Source organism: Cercospora beticola, chromosome 3 (assembly GCF_033473495.1).
Source record: "Cercospora beticola chromosome 3, complete sequence".
Lineage (NCBI taxonomy): Eukaryota > Fungi > Ascomycota > Dothideomycetes > Mycosphaerellales > Mycosphaerellaceae > Cercospora > Cercospora beticola.
This window is the reverse complement of record NC_088937.1, coordinates 4116148-4130324: the sequence shown is the minus strand read 5'-3', so window position 1 is coordinate 4130324 and position 14177 is coordinate 4116148. Positions and strand designations below refer to the sequence as shown.

At 51.9% G+C, this 14177-nt stretch overlaps 9 protein-coding genes across 9 annotated transcripts; 2 read left to right on the top strand and 7 right to left on the bottom strand.

Moving 5' to 3' along the window:
• Positions 1 to 1390: 1390 nt before the first annotated feature.
• Positions 1391 to 2019, bottom strand: RHO25_005601 (uncharacterized protein; the record flags this gene model as incomplete). Its single annotated transcript, XM_023596490.1, has 2 exons — positions 1391 to 1609; positions 1666 to 2019. 2 exons carry the CDS (start codon positions 2017 to 2019, stop codon positions 1391 to 1393), a joined length of 573 nt encoding a protein of 190 aa, XP_023457481.1.
• Positions 2020 to 2578: 559 nt separating this feature from the next.
• Positions 2579 to 2890, bottom strand: RHO25_005600 (uncharacterized protein; the record flags this gene model as incomplete). Its single annotated transcript, XM_023596489.2, has 1 exon — positions 2579 to 2890. The coding sequence occupies one exon, from the start codon at positions 2888 to 2890 to the stop codon at positions 2579 to 2581; it is 312 nt and encodes a 103-aa protein (XP_023456490.2).
• A 183-nt stretch (positions 2891 to 3073) lies between these two features.
• On the bottom strand, positions 3074 to 3298 carry RHO25_005599 (uncharacterized protein; the record flags this gene model as incomplete). Its single annotated transcript, XM_065602674.1, has 1 exon — positions 3074 to 3298. One exon carries the CDS (start codon positions 3296 to 3298, stop codon positions 3074 to 3076), a length of 225 nt encoding a protein of 74 aa, XP_065458746.1.
• A 1130-nt stretch (positions 3299 to 4428) lies between these two features.
• On the bottom strand, positions 4429 to 5852 carry RHO25_005598 (uncharacterized protein; the record flags this gene model as incomplete). The annotated part of the gene is made up of 2 exons (XM_023596488.2): positions 4429 to 4824; positions 4875 to 5852. The coding sequence occupies 2 exons, from the start codon at positions 5850 to 5852 to the stop codon at positions 4429 to 4431; spliced, it is 1374 nt and encodes a 457-aa protein (XP_023457482.1).
• Positions 5853 to 6595: 743 nt separating this feature from the next.
• RHO25_005597 (uncharacterized protein) lies at positions 6596 to 7618 on the top strand (the record flags this gene model as incomplete). The annotated part of the gene is made up of 1 exon (XM_023596487.2): positions 6596 to 7618. The coding sequence occupies one exon, from the start codon at positions 6596 to 6598 to the stop codon at positions 7616 to 7618; it is 1023 nt and encodes a 340-aa protein (XP_023457483.1).
• Positions 7619 to 7808: 190 nt separating this feature from the next.
• RHO25_005596 (uncharacterized protein) lies at positions 7809 to 9451 on the bottom strand (the record flags this gene model as incomplete). Its single annotated transcript, XM_023596486.1, has 2 exons — positions 7809 to 8045; positions 8102 to 9451. 2 exons carry the CDS (start codon positions 9449 to 9451, stop codon positions 7809 to 7811), a joined length of 1587 nt encoding a protein of 528 aa, XP_023457477.1.
• A 555-nt stretch (positions 9452 to 10006) lies between these two features.
• RHO25_005595 (uncharacterized protein) lies at positions 10007 to 10888 on the bottom strand (the record flags this gene model as incomplete). Its single annotated transcript, XM_023596485.2, has 1 exon — positions 10007 to 10888. The coding sequence occupies one exon, from the start codon at positions 10886 to 10888 to the stop codon at positions 10007 to 10009; it is 882 nt and encodes a 293-aa protein (XP_023457478.1).
• A 757-nt stretch (positions 10889 to 11645) lies between these two features.
• Positions 11646 to 12458, bottom strand: RHO25_005594 (uncharacterized protein; the record flags this gene model as incomplete). Its single annotated transcript, XM_023596484.2, has 1 exon — positions 11646 to 12458. The coding sequence occupies one exon, from the start codon at positions 12456 to 12458 to the stop codon at positions 11646 to 11648; it is 813 nt and encodes a 270-aa protein (XP_023457479.1).
• Positions 12459 to 13507: 1049 nt separating this feature from the next.
• RHO25_005593 (uncharacterized protein) lies at positions 13508 to 14005 on the top strand (the record flags this gene model as incomplete). The annotated part of the gene is made up of 3 exons (XM_023596483.2): positions 13508 to 13564; positions 13619 to 13747; positions 13820 to 14005. 3 exons carry the CDS (start codon positions 13508 to 13510, stop codon positions 14003 to 14005), a joined length of 372 nt encoding a protein of 123 aa, XP_023457480.1.
• Between the last annotated feature and the right edge of the window lie 172 nt (positions 14006 to 14177).

The window sequence follows — 14177 nt, the reverse complement described above, 5'->3', positions numbered from 1 at the left end:
TACTCCTAGACATGCTCGGCCTTCGGCATTGATACACAGCCGGTATCACCTCACCGATAGCGAGACCAGAAGATTCAATAGTGCTTATTATGGTCTGCGTCTACGATCGGCCGTAACGAGCACCCATCACTCATCATCATGATGGGTTTTGAAACTCAAGACTCAATAGAGTTCATGTTTTGGCAAGGATAAGCTTCACAAGTGGCGGTACGATTGGTTGACATGTTGACAAGCTCTTGCTGTCTCGTGGCTATCTGGGGAAGAGCTTGAAGCGGTTTATGCGGTGACCTAAGGTAGACGGATCAGAGTGCCGAGTGGTTGGCAGCCGCGTTCAGGTTCTTACACAGCCTGATCATGACCATCACCATGTTGCGATGGTATCGCATATACCCTCGGCATTCGCGAACTATAAAGTCGAAGCAGCATGCGATTAATAATCTTGTGACATGTCTCTCGTACTCCTTCGTCCATTGCATATCTAGCAGAGATATTTCGAAGCCGCTTGCTTTTCAGATCAATCAATGAACGCTCTTGCTCTTGTACGATCGTAGTCCTAGTTCAATACTGCTTCCATCTCACGTCAGCTTTCCCCACGACTCGATGTCCCTGTAGTCCTCAGAGATTACATCCTTGCATTCCTGCCAAAATGAATGTCTCCTGCACCTTCTTGAATATGGTGGCACCACGTTAGCATTCCTTTCAGTCTCAAACAACGACTACGAAGAAGTTCCCTGTCAGGATTTAGAATCTTGCACGAGAGCGAAGTACGAGATACAAGGATCGAGAGGAAGCTCTGAAAGATGCATCAAGCCTGTAATTAGCATGTCCGGTCGTTGTGCTATGCGTTTTAGGGACTGAGATGTATCTGGAGATGGATAGAGAGGAATTTTGTATTGCGCATTGATAGGATATGTCCGCTTGACAGACTCGCCCTCAACTCTACTCTATGGCGCGTCGCGCTGCCCATACGAGTCGCTTCCTTTGATCCGAAGTATCCTGCTTCGAGTTTTCGTTTCTGTTTCTGTGCTCATGTTCCGTCGATCTCTCTGCCAATGCGTACGAAAGCGATTCCTTTCGCCTGTGAAGCTATAACATGGGCCGCAAAAGTGGACAGCGCCGACATTGTATCTCTCCAATTGCTGCACCAAACAGTCCCGTAGAAAAGATCTCAGGCCAGATTTACCTCATCGGAATCCAGTACTTTGAGGCCTTGGTGGAACCGTTGCACGCTGGTTTCACGCATGTTACTTGGTACTCGTAGATGCGGTCACACTTGCTGCAGATCCATCCCTTCTTCTCAACCTGGCAGCGGATGGCATCGCACAGCTCAGAGCGCTGCTCGGACACCATCGAGAGCTTCGCGGACACCTTTAAGAGCTGCTCGCTCTTCTCATCCTCGCTGAGAGCTTCTACAAAATCGCGGATGCTGCAGAAGGGCATCGATGTGGGATTCTTCCATGGCCGTGGCCTGCTTGGTGAGGGCGTCGATGTCATTGAATTTGCTCTTGATTTCGAGGACGGCGTCGCACACTTTACTAGGTTCGACGATGGCGGCGAGGAGTTCGACGCACTTGACGAGTGCCTTGGATTCCAATCCAGGGACGAGGTACTGATACTCATTAGCAACAGGACGATTTTCACGCGCAAGAGGGATGAATAGCGTACCTTGTCGGCAACACGAGTGATCTCGGCGTGGAACTGCCACTCGTTGTCCTTCATCGTAGAGGGAACGTAGGGGCCGCCGTAAAGGTGGACAATCATACGTTCGACGGCAGTCGCGTCGTCTTCCTCCAACTTGATAACCTTTCGTGTGCTCTCAGCGAACTGAGAGTTTCTCCCACAGAGCCTGTCAAAGTATTCGGATCGGGTGCAGAGGACTGCTTTGTGGCCGTGGTACTGGCGACCAGAGTATTCAATGGTAACGTCGGAATAGTTCTCGTCGTCGTACAGCGTCTTGCTGAGACTCTTCTCGGCTGGGGCTTCAGCTTGCGCTTGCGTGGTGGGCAAACGATTCGCCATGATGGTGACTGGAGTGTTATAGATATGTTGATGCAGTAGCTTTACGGCGCACGCTCTGCGCGCGTTGGTGAGCCCGCAGGGAGAGGAGGGGAGTGAAGTAGTGTCGGTGCTGAAGGGCGCCTTTCGATGTTTGCGTCGCAGCCTTTGTGCTGCACTGGGAGTATGTCGACCGAAATTCCAGATGGGACGAGTCGGTCGGTGCAAGCACTAGACAATTCTTTTGCACTCATTCACCACACGGGCGGGCCGGCACCGCTGGACGTGTTGCGATCTCATTCACCTGCTAGAACTCACCGGCTGAGCCTGCGCCTCCAAGAGCAACCAGTAAGTCGCGTTGCTAAAGATCAGAGAAACGCATACTTGTATTCTGGCCTATCTAGAGGATATCTGTTGCTCGAGGCCATACTCATGATTCGCCCATCCGGCTTGTCTTCTCGTGAAGCAAGAACTGTAGACGTAATGCTCAGCTGAGCCAACCAGTCCCTGCCAACTGTCACTTATCGAAATCGCGAGACCTCGCCTCGAACAGTTGTGCTCTTACCAGGTCCACGCAACGACTTCATTCCTTGGTAGGAAAGATGACGATGTAGTCCGCATCGGACACACGCACCCTATTGCCGGTGCAGTCACAGACAACATAGTTTCCGTATTTGTTGCCCTCACAAAGTCTCCCGCAGATCTTGCACACTGGTCCACGACTCTCGAGAGAGCCCCCAAACATCTTCCGAAATCTGTCAAAGTGTTCGCGAACCTCCGCTGTCGTCAGGCTAGCGACGAATCGTGGCTCGATCAACAGATTCTTGATATGCTTCTTCTGCAACTCGACGGCCTTCTGGGTCAGAGCATCGTCCTCTCCATCGAGCAGCTTCATGCGGGCGGCAGAGGCCGTTTGTGCTGCTTTGGGGATCAGGTACTGGTTGAACGTCAATGATAAGCTCGCTGTTCGTCTCTCTAGACCACATACCTTGTTGGCCGCTTTGACGACCTCAGCATGAAATTTCCAGTTGTTGTCCTTGGGTGTGGTGTTGGAGAGATAACTTCCGAAGTAGAGCTGTCAAATAATTCCTTCAACAGCGTCGGGGTCATCTTCCTTCAGCTCGATGACCTTCTGCTTGCTCTCGACAAAGGACGACGCCTTTCCGCATAGCTTCTTAAAGTACTCCGATTGCGTGCAGATGACAACCTTGTGGCAGGGAATTTCACGCCCCAAGAACTTGATCATGATGTCGGAGTACTCCTTATCCTTGAAGATGTTCTGGTAAGAAGTCGTATCAGGCATGACTGCGACGGCGCCGGTGGACTCGTGAGGTCTGCGCTGTGTGCTTTGTGCGAGAGAGTGGTCAAGGGATGATGCACGTTGTTGATGGTCCTTGGATTGGTTCAGCTGCGAGCGAGGGTGTTTGTCGGGCTTTTTTGAAAGTGCTGACACAAGATGTCTGCTGAGCCAGTTGTTTGGTAGGAAGCGCGAGGCACTTGTTTGCTGTCACATGCACGCCACCCGCTTTAGTCTTGCTGCAGAAGCTAAAGCCCCCGCTGGCCAAAGCTGCATTGTCACATGTGCTTGACAAGATGTGCCGCCAGGAATCATATGTACGATTGTAGCGAGGTTACCATTGAGAGAAGATGTGTGCGTGACGAGATCGAGTAGAATGGCACGCAGTTGGCTGTCTCGTCGCCCGAATGCGTCTTCATACCATTCAAGCCTCTACTTCTATGGTCATGCTGCTGATCATGTTCCGTCGATCCATGTCCGCTGGCACTGGTGTTAGCCAGGCAGAGGCGGTCCCTCTTGCCAGTGCAGGCATGGCAGATGCTGCACTATCTTGTGGTCCAGTACGTCGTGGACGTTGTAGGACTGGAGCAACGGCTATTCTTGCACCCAGGAGTGTTGTACATGCCATCGCAACAGCGGCAATAATGCCCTGTCTTCTCTACCATCCCACCCACGACGCCTCGCAGCCTGTCGAATTGCTCTCTGACCTCCTCTTGGCTGAGAGATCCTTCCTTGAACAGCGCCTGGAATGAAACGCACTTCGGAATGGCCGTCACTACCCCAGTGCTTGGCAACAGACGTGATTTAGCTGGTCCCGCCATGGTAGATGGCCGAGTCGGCGATGCCCGCGGCACCTACTGTTGATTGACGGCTCGGACTCCGGGTGAGGTTTTGGGGGAGTTTCTGGACGAAGCTGCTGCATGCATCGAAATAGCTTTTTGGATTGCTTGGTGTACGCGTGCCGCCGCTTGTTTGCCTTCACGTGCGAGCGGGCCGCTCCCATGCGTCTGCTGCTGCCTGAGGTGGTTTGCTTCAGTTGCTCACGCTCAACGGTCGAGGCTGCATTGTCAAGCTCACTTCATGGGCGATGATGCCAAGGCCCAGCCGTTTTCGCAGATGATACAGAGTGTTGTGCTCTACCTCCACTCGTCGGACGCTGTTTGCGTGGGCAGTGGAGGCGCGCTCGGAACAGTGCCATTGACAGACAGCCACATCTCATCGCCGGCGCAAGCTTCCATCTTGTCGGCGAAGTCCTTCGCTCTGGCGAGCATCCACCTCGAACGCACTCCTCTTCGGTGGATGCCCATTTTCGGGATTGGCGAGAACTCACAGGTGCCGTTGGAGAAGGCAAACTGCACGCACTCCATTCGGCCGACGCACATGTCGCGACATTGATCCACGGATTCCGCCGGAGTGCCGTTGGAGAAGTCGCCACTCAAGTTGTCCCAGTCATCAACTCGACCAGATCTGATCAACAAGCGAGGCATGATGTAGGAGTTGAAGACATCGCTGTGGCGGATCACTGTGTTTGGCTGGCAACTGTCAGCTCGATATCTCAAGACATCAACCGAAGGAAAAATACCTTATCCTTGAGCCATTGCTGCTCGAACTTCCAAAGCTCCGCAATCTCAGCCGCGACCAGGCCATGGTACGAAATCGAAGGATAGCACCACAGCCTTCTCCCATCACTGTGCGTGGTGTAGTCAATTTCTGCTGGTTTGTGGCGCTGAAAGATGGGCCAAGCTGGAGTCAAAGGGGCCTGCACAGCTTCCATCATACCTGCCACAACTTCATCACCAGACGGACTTTCCTTTGTGAGTCCTTCCCAAACAGGCTTCTTCTTCTCAAATACATCAACAGCAGCCTTGGCGGCTGCATGTGAGAGCACGAATCCAGCTCCAGCCAATGCAAACGACAAAGTATGGCTTTCTTTGCGGGCACCAATGTAATGTGGTTTCTCCGGATCCAGAGTATTGAGCCAGGTGAGCAGATTACCCCACAACATATAGGTGTCGGACTCCAGAAAGACATACCACTTCCGATCTGGCTGCTCGGCGAAGGTCTTCTGGATCATCGGTAGCCACATCCACTTGTCTTCTTTCCGCGTCGTATCTTCTGATGCCCACATTTCTTCGTCTTCCAGAGAATCAGGTCCACCTTTCTGCAGTCTTCGCCATAGCTCAAAGTCAGGATGAGAGCCTTTGATAGTTTGATCTACAGAAACCAACGCGTCCCGAATGTCATGGCCTTGGAATGTCTCCTTCCAGTCCGAGAAGAGTAAGTAATTCGGGTAACATTGTAGCGTGGTGTCAAAATGGACTGGCAGCCTTTCTTCCAATTCGGCGGTGTTTGTCTTCAACGCGACGATCACGTCACTTGCTCCTGGCAGTTGTGAGCATGGCAGTGCTTGTCCGGCTTCCTTCTTGGACCTGGCTGCTGGCCGATCATATTCGGGGTGAGGTCCGTGGAAGAAATACCACAAGATCCCGAGGACGAAAGCCAGAGACAGGAGTTCGATCAGGGACTTTCGTCTTGGCGACCGGAACCTAAAGAGGCCCATTTGGAAGGCGAGCAAGTTCTTCCCACTCCGGAAAGAAGTCAAAAGCGTCCGACGATAGGACTGCGAGGCATCAGATGTCAAGCGATCGAGGCTGAAAGTACGCGAGGCCTTCTCGTTACCCCTTCGTAACCATTGGACCGGTCGGCAACTGTGGATGAGGCGCAAAGCTTATCTACTTCGACAAATGCCACAGCGAGAGCAATACAAAACGTTTCTCCTTTCTGTCTGGCAGTTGTGTATGCCAGCATTCGATCTGAGCTCTCTTTCCACTTGTCTCATCCTCGTCGACCGCCAGGGTCAAAGTGAACGGCGTTGGCGCGTGAACGATGGCAAACGACGCGGTCTGGACGCAGTGGAGCCGTAGAATGGGAGGATCTTCGCCATTGGCTGCACCTTTCATCGCATGCTTGACCTCTGCGTAAGCACTACCCGCTCATCTCTGCTGATTTGTGATAGACATGGCTTGAGCATTGAAAAGCATACAGAGTCGTTACTATGTCAAGAGAACTCGCAATGGAAGAAGTCCGCATTGCCTACATCTTTGCAAGCAAAAAGACAGAAATCCTCACCGACAAAGCTGGCTAAATGTCCCGATGAAGCCATTTAAGCGCACTACCGAGGTCGGTCATCAATTGTCAGCTATTTCCCATCATTGGCAATCCTCCATCGACCATTCCGCATGCTTCTAGCTACGAGCTCACGATAGTATAAATACCGCCTTCGCGGCAAAGTAGGTGCTTCCGATGTCTTCCAAAGAACAACAGCAACCAGCTTCAAGCACACAGTCTCCCAAACCAGTTTCCTTGAACTTCAAAACAGCAGCAACCCTCATAGCGATTCTAGCAATCATACTGGCTTTCTACAACAGCCTCCGAGCAGCTCTCCCCAAAGTCGCCCAAGTCGCAGAACCTACTACAACAGCCGCAGCCAAAAGAGCAATGAGCACCACAACCACAGCAACCGCGACCGCCAATGGCACCTCCTCACCCCTCAAAATCACAAAACGACCCTGGAACACCCGCGGCCACGCCGACCACGGCTGGCTCTACACCTTCCACACCTTCTCCTTCGCCTCCTACTACGACCCTTCATTCGAATCCTTCGGTCCCCTCCGCGTAATCAACGAAGACCGTGTCGAACGCGGCACAGGCTTCGGAACACACGGTCACGCAGAATTCGGAATCTGGTCATATATCGTCAGCGGCGAACTCGAACATAAAGATTCCATGGGAAATTTAGAGAAATTGAGAAGAGGAGAAGTACAATTCACGAATGCGGGGACGGGGATTCGTCATTCGGAGTATAATAGGAATCAGGAAGAGGATTGTCATTTTTTGCAGATTTGGGCGAAGCCGAATGTTAGGGGGTTGAAACCGAGTTATTGTACGAGGAAGTATACGGATGAGATGAAGAGTGATAGATTGGTGAGGATCATGGAATCGAAAGATCGACATTCTGGGAAGGAAGGCGCGACAGAGCCAATTGAAATTTACGCGGATGTTAGTATGGATGCTTCGATTTTGAGTCCGGGGAAGAAGGTGGTGCATGAGCTTGTGAAAGACGGGGAGAGGAATGTTTATTTACATGTTGTGATGGGTGGGAAGACGCAGCCGAAGAGTGGTGGGGCGAGGATTAAGGTTGGGGATGTGGAGTTGGGGGAGGGGGATGGGGCTTTTGTTAAGGCGAGGGGACCGGGGAAGGTTGAGGTGGAGAGCGTTGGGAATAAGAAGGCGGAGTTTTTGCTTTTTGATATGGGGGAGCAGTAAACTGGAAGAACAGGACGAGAGCAGAGAGGGGGATAAATTTTATGAGGAGAGACCACAGAATGAGATTTATCAGACAGATTGATGAGAATGAATAGACTCGAAAGGGCTCTGTTTTTTGGTATGAAGACTGATATCCTGTTTCGACGCAATGCGCAGATGCATTTTGCAAACTGTTGTTGGTAATATTTCATTACAGCTTGAAAAGCTGTTGACCAGACCGAGCAACAAATGTGAACAAATTTCTCCCATCTTTGCCACTGCTTACCCAGCCTCTTCTCCCAATGGGCTCCACATCCCAGCTACTCAATTCTGTCAACGTTTGTGCATCTGCGTGGTTTGCAATGAAGCGTTCAGCAGTCTTTAGCAGCCTACCGATCACGAAGCCCTGCTCCGGCTTGCCGTCACGAGAGAATTGGACAGTATATGTCTGTTGCCGACATTAGTTTCATGCGACAGAGAACTGCAGTGAGTACGGAAACTGACCTCAATAATCGCCTCTCCCTCCGCCTTCTCTATAATCTTCGGCACCTGCACATCCGTCACAACCTTCGGCAGAGGATTCTCATCCGGATACGGCAACCCATCACTTCTCGGACTCCGGCTCATGAGCAAAACATGCTGATAACTCACCCACCCACCATTAGCAAGTACAAGTCCCGTCTTCCCCTTCCCTTTCCTCAACTGTCTCGTCATTTCCGTAATAGCATGCATACTATAATTATTTCCCGCTCCACCAAACGACGTCAAACCACCAAGAAGCGTCAAACTCTTTTTGCCTCCTGTGACTGGTAGACCTAAATGATGAGCTGCCAGTTTCGGAACGATGGGGAAGCAGGAGTAAATATCATAGAGGTCGATTTCTTCTTTGCTGACGCTTGTTATGTCGAGCGCGGCGTCGAGTGAGCGGGAAATGCAGGGAGACCAGTAGTATTCGGGTCGTAGCCAGAATTCACTGGAGTCGGATGTTCCGGCTCCGCCGAGAGGGTAGATCCATTTGTCTGAGGATATTCCGAGCTCGCGAGCGTGATCGGCGGATGTTAAGATTACTGCGGCAGAGCAATTGACTGTGTTGAAAGCGTTCATGAGTAATGGGTATGGGAAACAGATCATGCGGTTGTTTTTGTCGACTCGTGCGATGTCGGTCTCTGTTTTTGCGGGTGAAGGGTATGTCCAGGCATTTTCGTTCTTTTCTGCGACTTTGGCGAAGTCGGCGTACAGTTTTGCGGATTCTTGGTGGTTGTCCCGGATGCTTTGACCGCGATGGAAACGGAAAGAGTTCTCGTAGAATGGGTATAACTGAATGGGGTTTCCGCAGTCGTGTTGAGCACCGGGATCCTCTTCAGACTTTACAAGATCGCGCGTTGTAGGTGAGAAGACTGATTGCACGTCCTGCGAAGGAGGCGTCCAGCCTGGAGGCGGCATCTTCTTGGCAGCGGCGCATGCTGTGAGAGATGCTAATGCCTCACCTCCAGTGACGACCGCAATTTTGTTCTCTCCCAATGAGATCCGACGTGCCGCTTCATCGACGAGCTTAGCAGGCTGGTTGCCTCCATGAATAGTGTACTCGGAGTGTAGAGGCTTGAAAGCTAATCTCTCTGCGATTAGTTTTGGATAGTCGGCTGGCCAGGTCCATGTGCTGACAACGGATATGCTGTCAATTGAGCGTTGAACTTCTGCCAGGGATGAGGCTGCTAGTCCTGTATCTTGGATAGCTTTTTCTATTGCTTGTATCATGAGCTGCAGTGGCTCGATGGCATCCTCGACTTTCTTGGAACGATTGACCACATCGCCGACTCCGATGATCACAGGTGTCTTTCGTTGTGATCGTGGCATGCTTTCGTCTGCTACAGAAATCAATGTGAGTGTCTTTAATGATTCAAAGATTTGGTCTGGTGAGAGCCTAAGAATAACGATCACGGTGATAATGGCAGATTCTACAGCCGAAATGTGGAGTGTTATGCTTAAAGCTTGAAGTGAGGTTGTGATGAGGTGGAGTTGCCTCGGCCATTGACCTCGCTGACATGGGTCATCACCGCGGCAGCGACTCGCAAGCACTTTCCATCAGCACATGCATTTGAACTCGTGACGATCTCTTCTCGTCAATGTCAAGAGTGATGATAGCGATGCTTCAATGTATCTTGATGTGCACATGCTCTCATCCTGGCAGCCTGGAAGTTGGTCGGCCGTCGCACAGCGCGACCCACAATCCCAGCATTTTGCCGTGACGACGAAAAGAACCACACGACTCTACTCCTGCGAACAAGAACATGATTTCTCGCTTCTGTCTACAATCCGAGGGAAAAAGATCCTCAACAAGCAATATCAACCACATATCAATCTATAATCTGACCGCTCTCCCCAATCCACATTCCTACCAAATGCCCACACTCACGGATGCGCCAACAACCACCCCCCATCAATAACCAACGTACTCCCACTAACATACTCATTCATCGCAAACCCCAACACCGCCTTTGCATAATCCCTCGGCCGTCCAAACCTCCCAAACGGAACCCCATACCCCTCCAAATCGCGATAAAATTCCTTCCCCTTCTCCTCAGCCTCTCCCTTATCAACACTCATCTGACTAGGAAAATACCCCGGCGCCAAAGTATTAACTCGAACTTCCAAATCCGGTCTCTTAAATTCCACTGCCAATTGTTCAGTTAAAGATATAGTCGCAGCTTTGGAAGCGTTATACGAGAATTGTCCGTTTTGAGAAGTTTTTGTAATTCCCGAGATAGAACTGATGTTGAGGATATTTCCTGCTTCGGAGTAGCCGTTTTCGCGAGCGCGGATGAGTAAAGGGAGGAAAGCTGTCGAAGTAAAATAATAGCTCGCGACATTGATTTTATAAATCTCCAACCAATCCTCAAAATCCTGATTCTCAAACATCGTCTTACTAATCTCTTCCACACTTCCCGTCGGAGCACCCGAGGGTCCATAATTCACACTCGTGACGCCGGCATTGTTGACGAGGAGGTTGAGGAATTTTTCTTTGGAGGAGATTTCGCGGACGCCAGAGGAGATGCTTTCTTTGTCGTTGCAGTCCATTTGGAGGGCGATGATGGAGCCGCCGCTTTCGGTGTCGTGCATTTCTGCTTCGCGGAGCTTTTCGATGCGCCGGCCTGTGATGTAGACTTTGAGGCCGTTGGCGCAGAGGGCTTTGGCTGTTATGAGGCCGAGGCCGGTTCCACCGCCTGTTACGACGGCGACGCGGCCTTTGGTGTTGAAGAGGTATTGGGCGCGGAGTTGGTCGAAGTCGGCCATCTTGTCTGATTGTCTTTGATTAAAATGATGGAGAGAAGAGACTGGATATTTTGGTGAGAATAGCGTGTACGGTTGTCACTACATTTTATAGCTATCAGCTTTGAAGGCATTGCCGGATAAATATAGCTCAATTCCTCCGTAAGCGGGTTATCCTATCGTAAGCAGGATCAAATCAGACACCGCCGTCAAAGCTTCCAATTGCTCTGAACTCCGCACCGTGATGGCTGCTGTTTGTAGACATGTTTGTGTCACAACGAGATGCAACCATGCCATGCAATGAAAAAGAAGTGATCTTGCGGGAGTTTAAGATCTAAGCAGTTGCTTGGCATGAAGACGCAATCAATTGAGCCGGCATCCGAAGACTCACTGAATGTTCACTGTCGGACGACACAAGAGACGAGAGAAAACAGCGTTTTAGTACTCACGAAGTGGTACCTCCTAGTCCGGGAGTCTTATGAATGGTCGCACGGTGGCCTGCAGATCCGCGAATCGTGGTCTCGTCGCACAACCACGAAAATGGCTGAGAATGGTAATAAAAGGTTGGTGCGCACTGACTCGTGCAACCTCAACGTTCATGTTGATGACCATACCGACTACTCCATGCTATTAAAATCCATATAGCGCTCGCTTGAAGGAATATCATGAGATGCCATGTGCAAATGCTGACACGCAATGTCAAAACACCAATATCCATGCCAATGCCAATGCCAGTGCCCGTACCCCGCCATATGCCATAATCCGTTCCAATCGTGATGCCTCAGAGCAGTCGCAGGAATTGCGGCTGTACCAATGTGTCGTCGCAAGCCGAACAAGGCGGCGTGTCGTCAGGCGTAATGTTGCCATGCTCGAAGCGGGCGATGGAAGTGTGCGATGTCACGAGCTTCAATGGCGCCACATCCAGTCCAAGAGCTGTTTGATCCAAATCGACACCATGCTCTGGTTCATATGCAGGCTCGATGACTGTCGAGCTGCAGAACGCGGTGAGAGCGCGCCCGTATGCTTCCTGTGTCGTGAACATGTGAATGTGCCAGTCCAATGCAGAGAGAACCTCCAAGGCTGTACTGTTGATCCGCTGTGGTGAATGGGCATGCCTGCAGACATATCGCGAGTACCACGCAGGCAAGGGAGCATGATCATCGGTATACGACACCACGAGGCTGAGGGCAGCTACAGTCAGAAGCCCCGGAGAATAGCCGGCGAGGCTGCTCGAGCTCGAGCTCATCCGCAGGGCCGAGATCATGTTGAAGGCTGTGGCAACCACTTCGAGAGGCAGGTCGGCGCGCACAAGGATAGAATGAATGGCATCGGCATCTTGTGGACTGGCTTCGATTCCGATCGCTGCTCCACGCGCAAATGCATTTGCGATGGGATCTGTGCAGACAAGCGAGTCTTCTAGTGCCTTGTCGTCGTCATCAGGCGGTAACTCGACAACCTCAACTCGAGGCTGATTCTTGGTCGGTGGTGTTGGAAAGTGGGAGAGTCGTCCTTGAGCGGCCAGGAAAGCGTCCAGGTCATCAATGCCGTCCAGGGAATCGCAGGCACTGAGAGCCGGAGATGGAGGATAGATCATGATGGCAGCAGATGCGCCGTCTCATGTCGCGAAAGACGAGGTGGTGTGAGTGCTCGCATTCCCACAGCGGCGGCGAAGTAGCGAACGACGAGGGCTTTATGGGGCAGAGGACAGTGAATGTGTCGAAGATGCAGAGGGTGCAGGAGGATAGAGTGAGCGCTGTACAGCCTCTGTGGAAAACCTTCTAGCCTGGCCGTTGGTAGGCGGAGGACGGCTTGTTGCACCAGAACGCCTTACCTGATCCGCGCAAGATGAGCGTGCGAGCTCCGGTTGAGGCTTGATGCACCGCGCGGTCGTGCCCGCGTGTGCTTAGGTGGAGTGCATGAGGCCAGCTTCACCGGCTGTGTCGACGTTGTGAAGAGGAGGTTCGGGTGTTGGTGGAGGCTGTGGCAGAGTGCAGCCGTTGGGGCCAAGCAAACGTTTCTGCTGGTGCTGCTGACGTTGCCCGAGCATCGGCATCGGCCTGCTTCTCTCTCACATGGCGTGCCGGTGTGCAAACCCGCCTGATTTCGCATGTGCACACTCGCATGACGCGCGCCAGAGTCCCTCCTTTCCCTGCCGCTGACATGTCGGTGTCGGACTCGCACCACTGTCTGCAGCGCTCGAACGGTGATCAGCGCTTCCCAGCATGACCCTGCACGCGATTGTCCAGACCCTTTTCTGTACATTCATGTCGTCCAGAGCTCTCCCTACCTCCTCCCCTCACCTCGCCCAGCACCTGCTGCTTACAACTGCCCATGGCGAGCAAGAGACAGCTCGTCACAGGCAAGATCAACGCCGACCTTCTTTCCGTTGAGCACCAGCTACGTAATAAGGTAGGGACCAACTGTGCAACCATTGCCACTGTATAGAAGGAGCTCTTCAGTAGATATGTATTCGCAGAATCATCTTCATTTTGACAGTTCACCGAAGCTCTAAAACTCTCCATACTGCATTGACCAAATCCAGTCCTTCGGTCCTCCATCCCAGGTCACACGACGCTTGCAAGTCGGCAAGCTACTGCCAGGGCTCCCGTGACCAGACAACGATCTTGCAAATAGTTTATCAACATGTCTTCTCCAACCTCTGAGACTCATCCTTACAGCTACCAAAAGCCAAGCACAATGGTACCACCTCACGTCAACCTCAAAACGACACACTCTGATAGCTCTGATTGATAGGCAACCCGCTCCCTCGTCACCGATCAAAAACCCACCGAAACTCCCTCCGCCTCAAGCTACGATCACGAAGACGCCGCAAAGCAACCCGGCGTCCTGAAACGTCGCGTGACAAATAATTATGAAAAAGCCGTGAGTCCCCGTCCATTCCACTTCACCTCCACACTCATCCCATCATTGTGCCCGTCTGACTTCTTCCCACAGCTCGCCTCAACCCAAACCTCAGACGACCACGAACATCAACAAGGATCCAACAGCCCACGTCCCAATCTCGACCGAGTCCAGAGCTTCAACAAGAACGATTACAAGCGAGAGATGATGCAACAGACGCTCGCGAATGCCGGATCGGTCGAGGGACATGGTTATCATTCTACTGCTGCGGCGCAGTAGACAACAATAATGCAGGAATTGGTGAGCTTGGATGAAAGGAGGTGCACATGACGAGAAGCGACCTGGGGAGACTGTGACCTGGTAGAATATTGTGACGCTTAACGAAGTATCGATGCGACGAACGGAAAGCAAGGTGTTATGGTGTTCATCGGTTTCCGGGGAGCAATGTCGT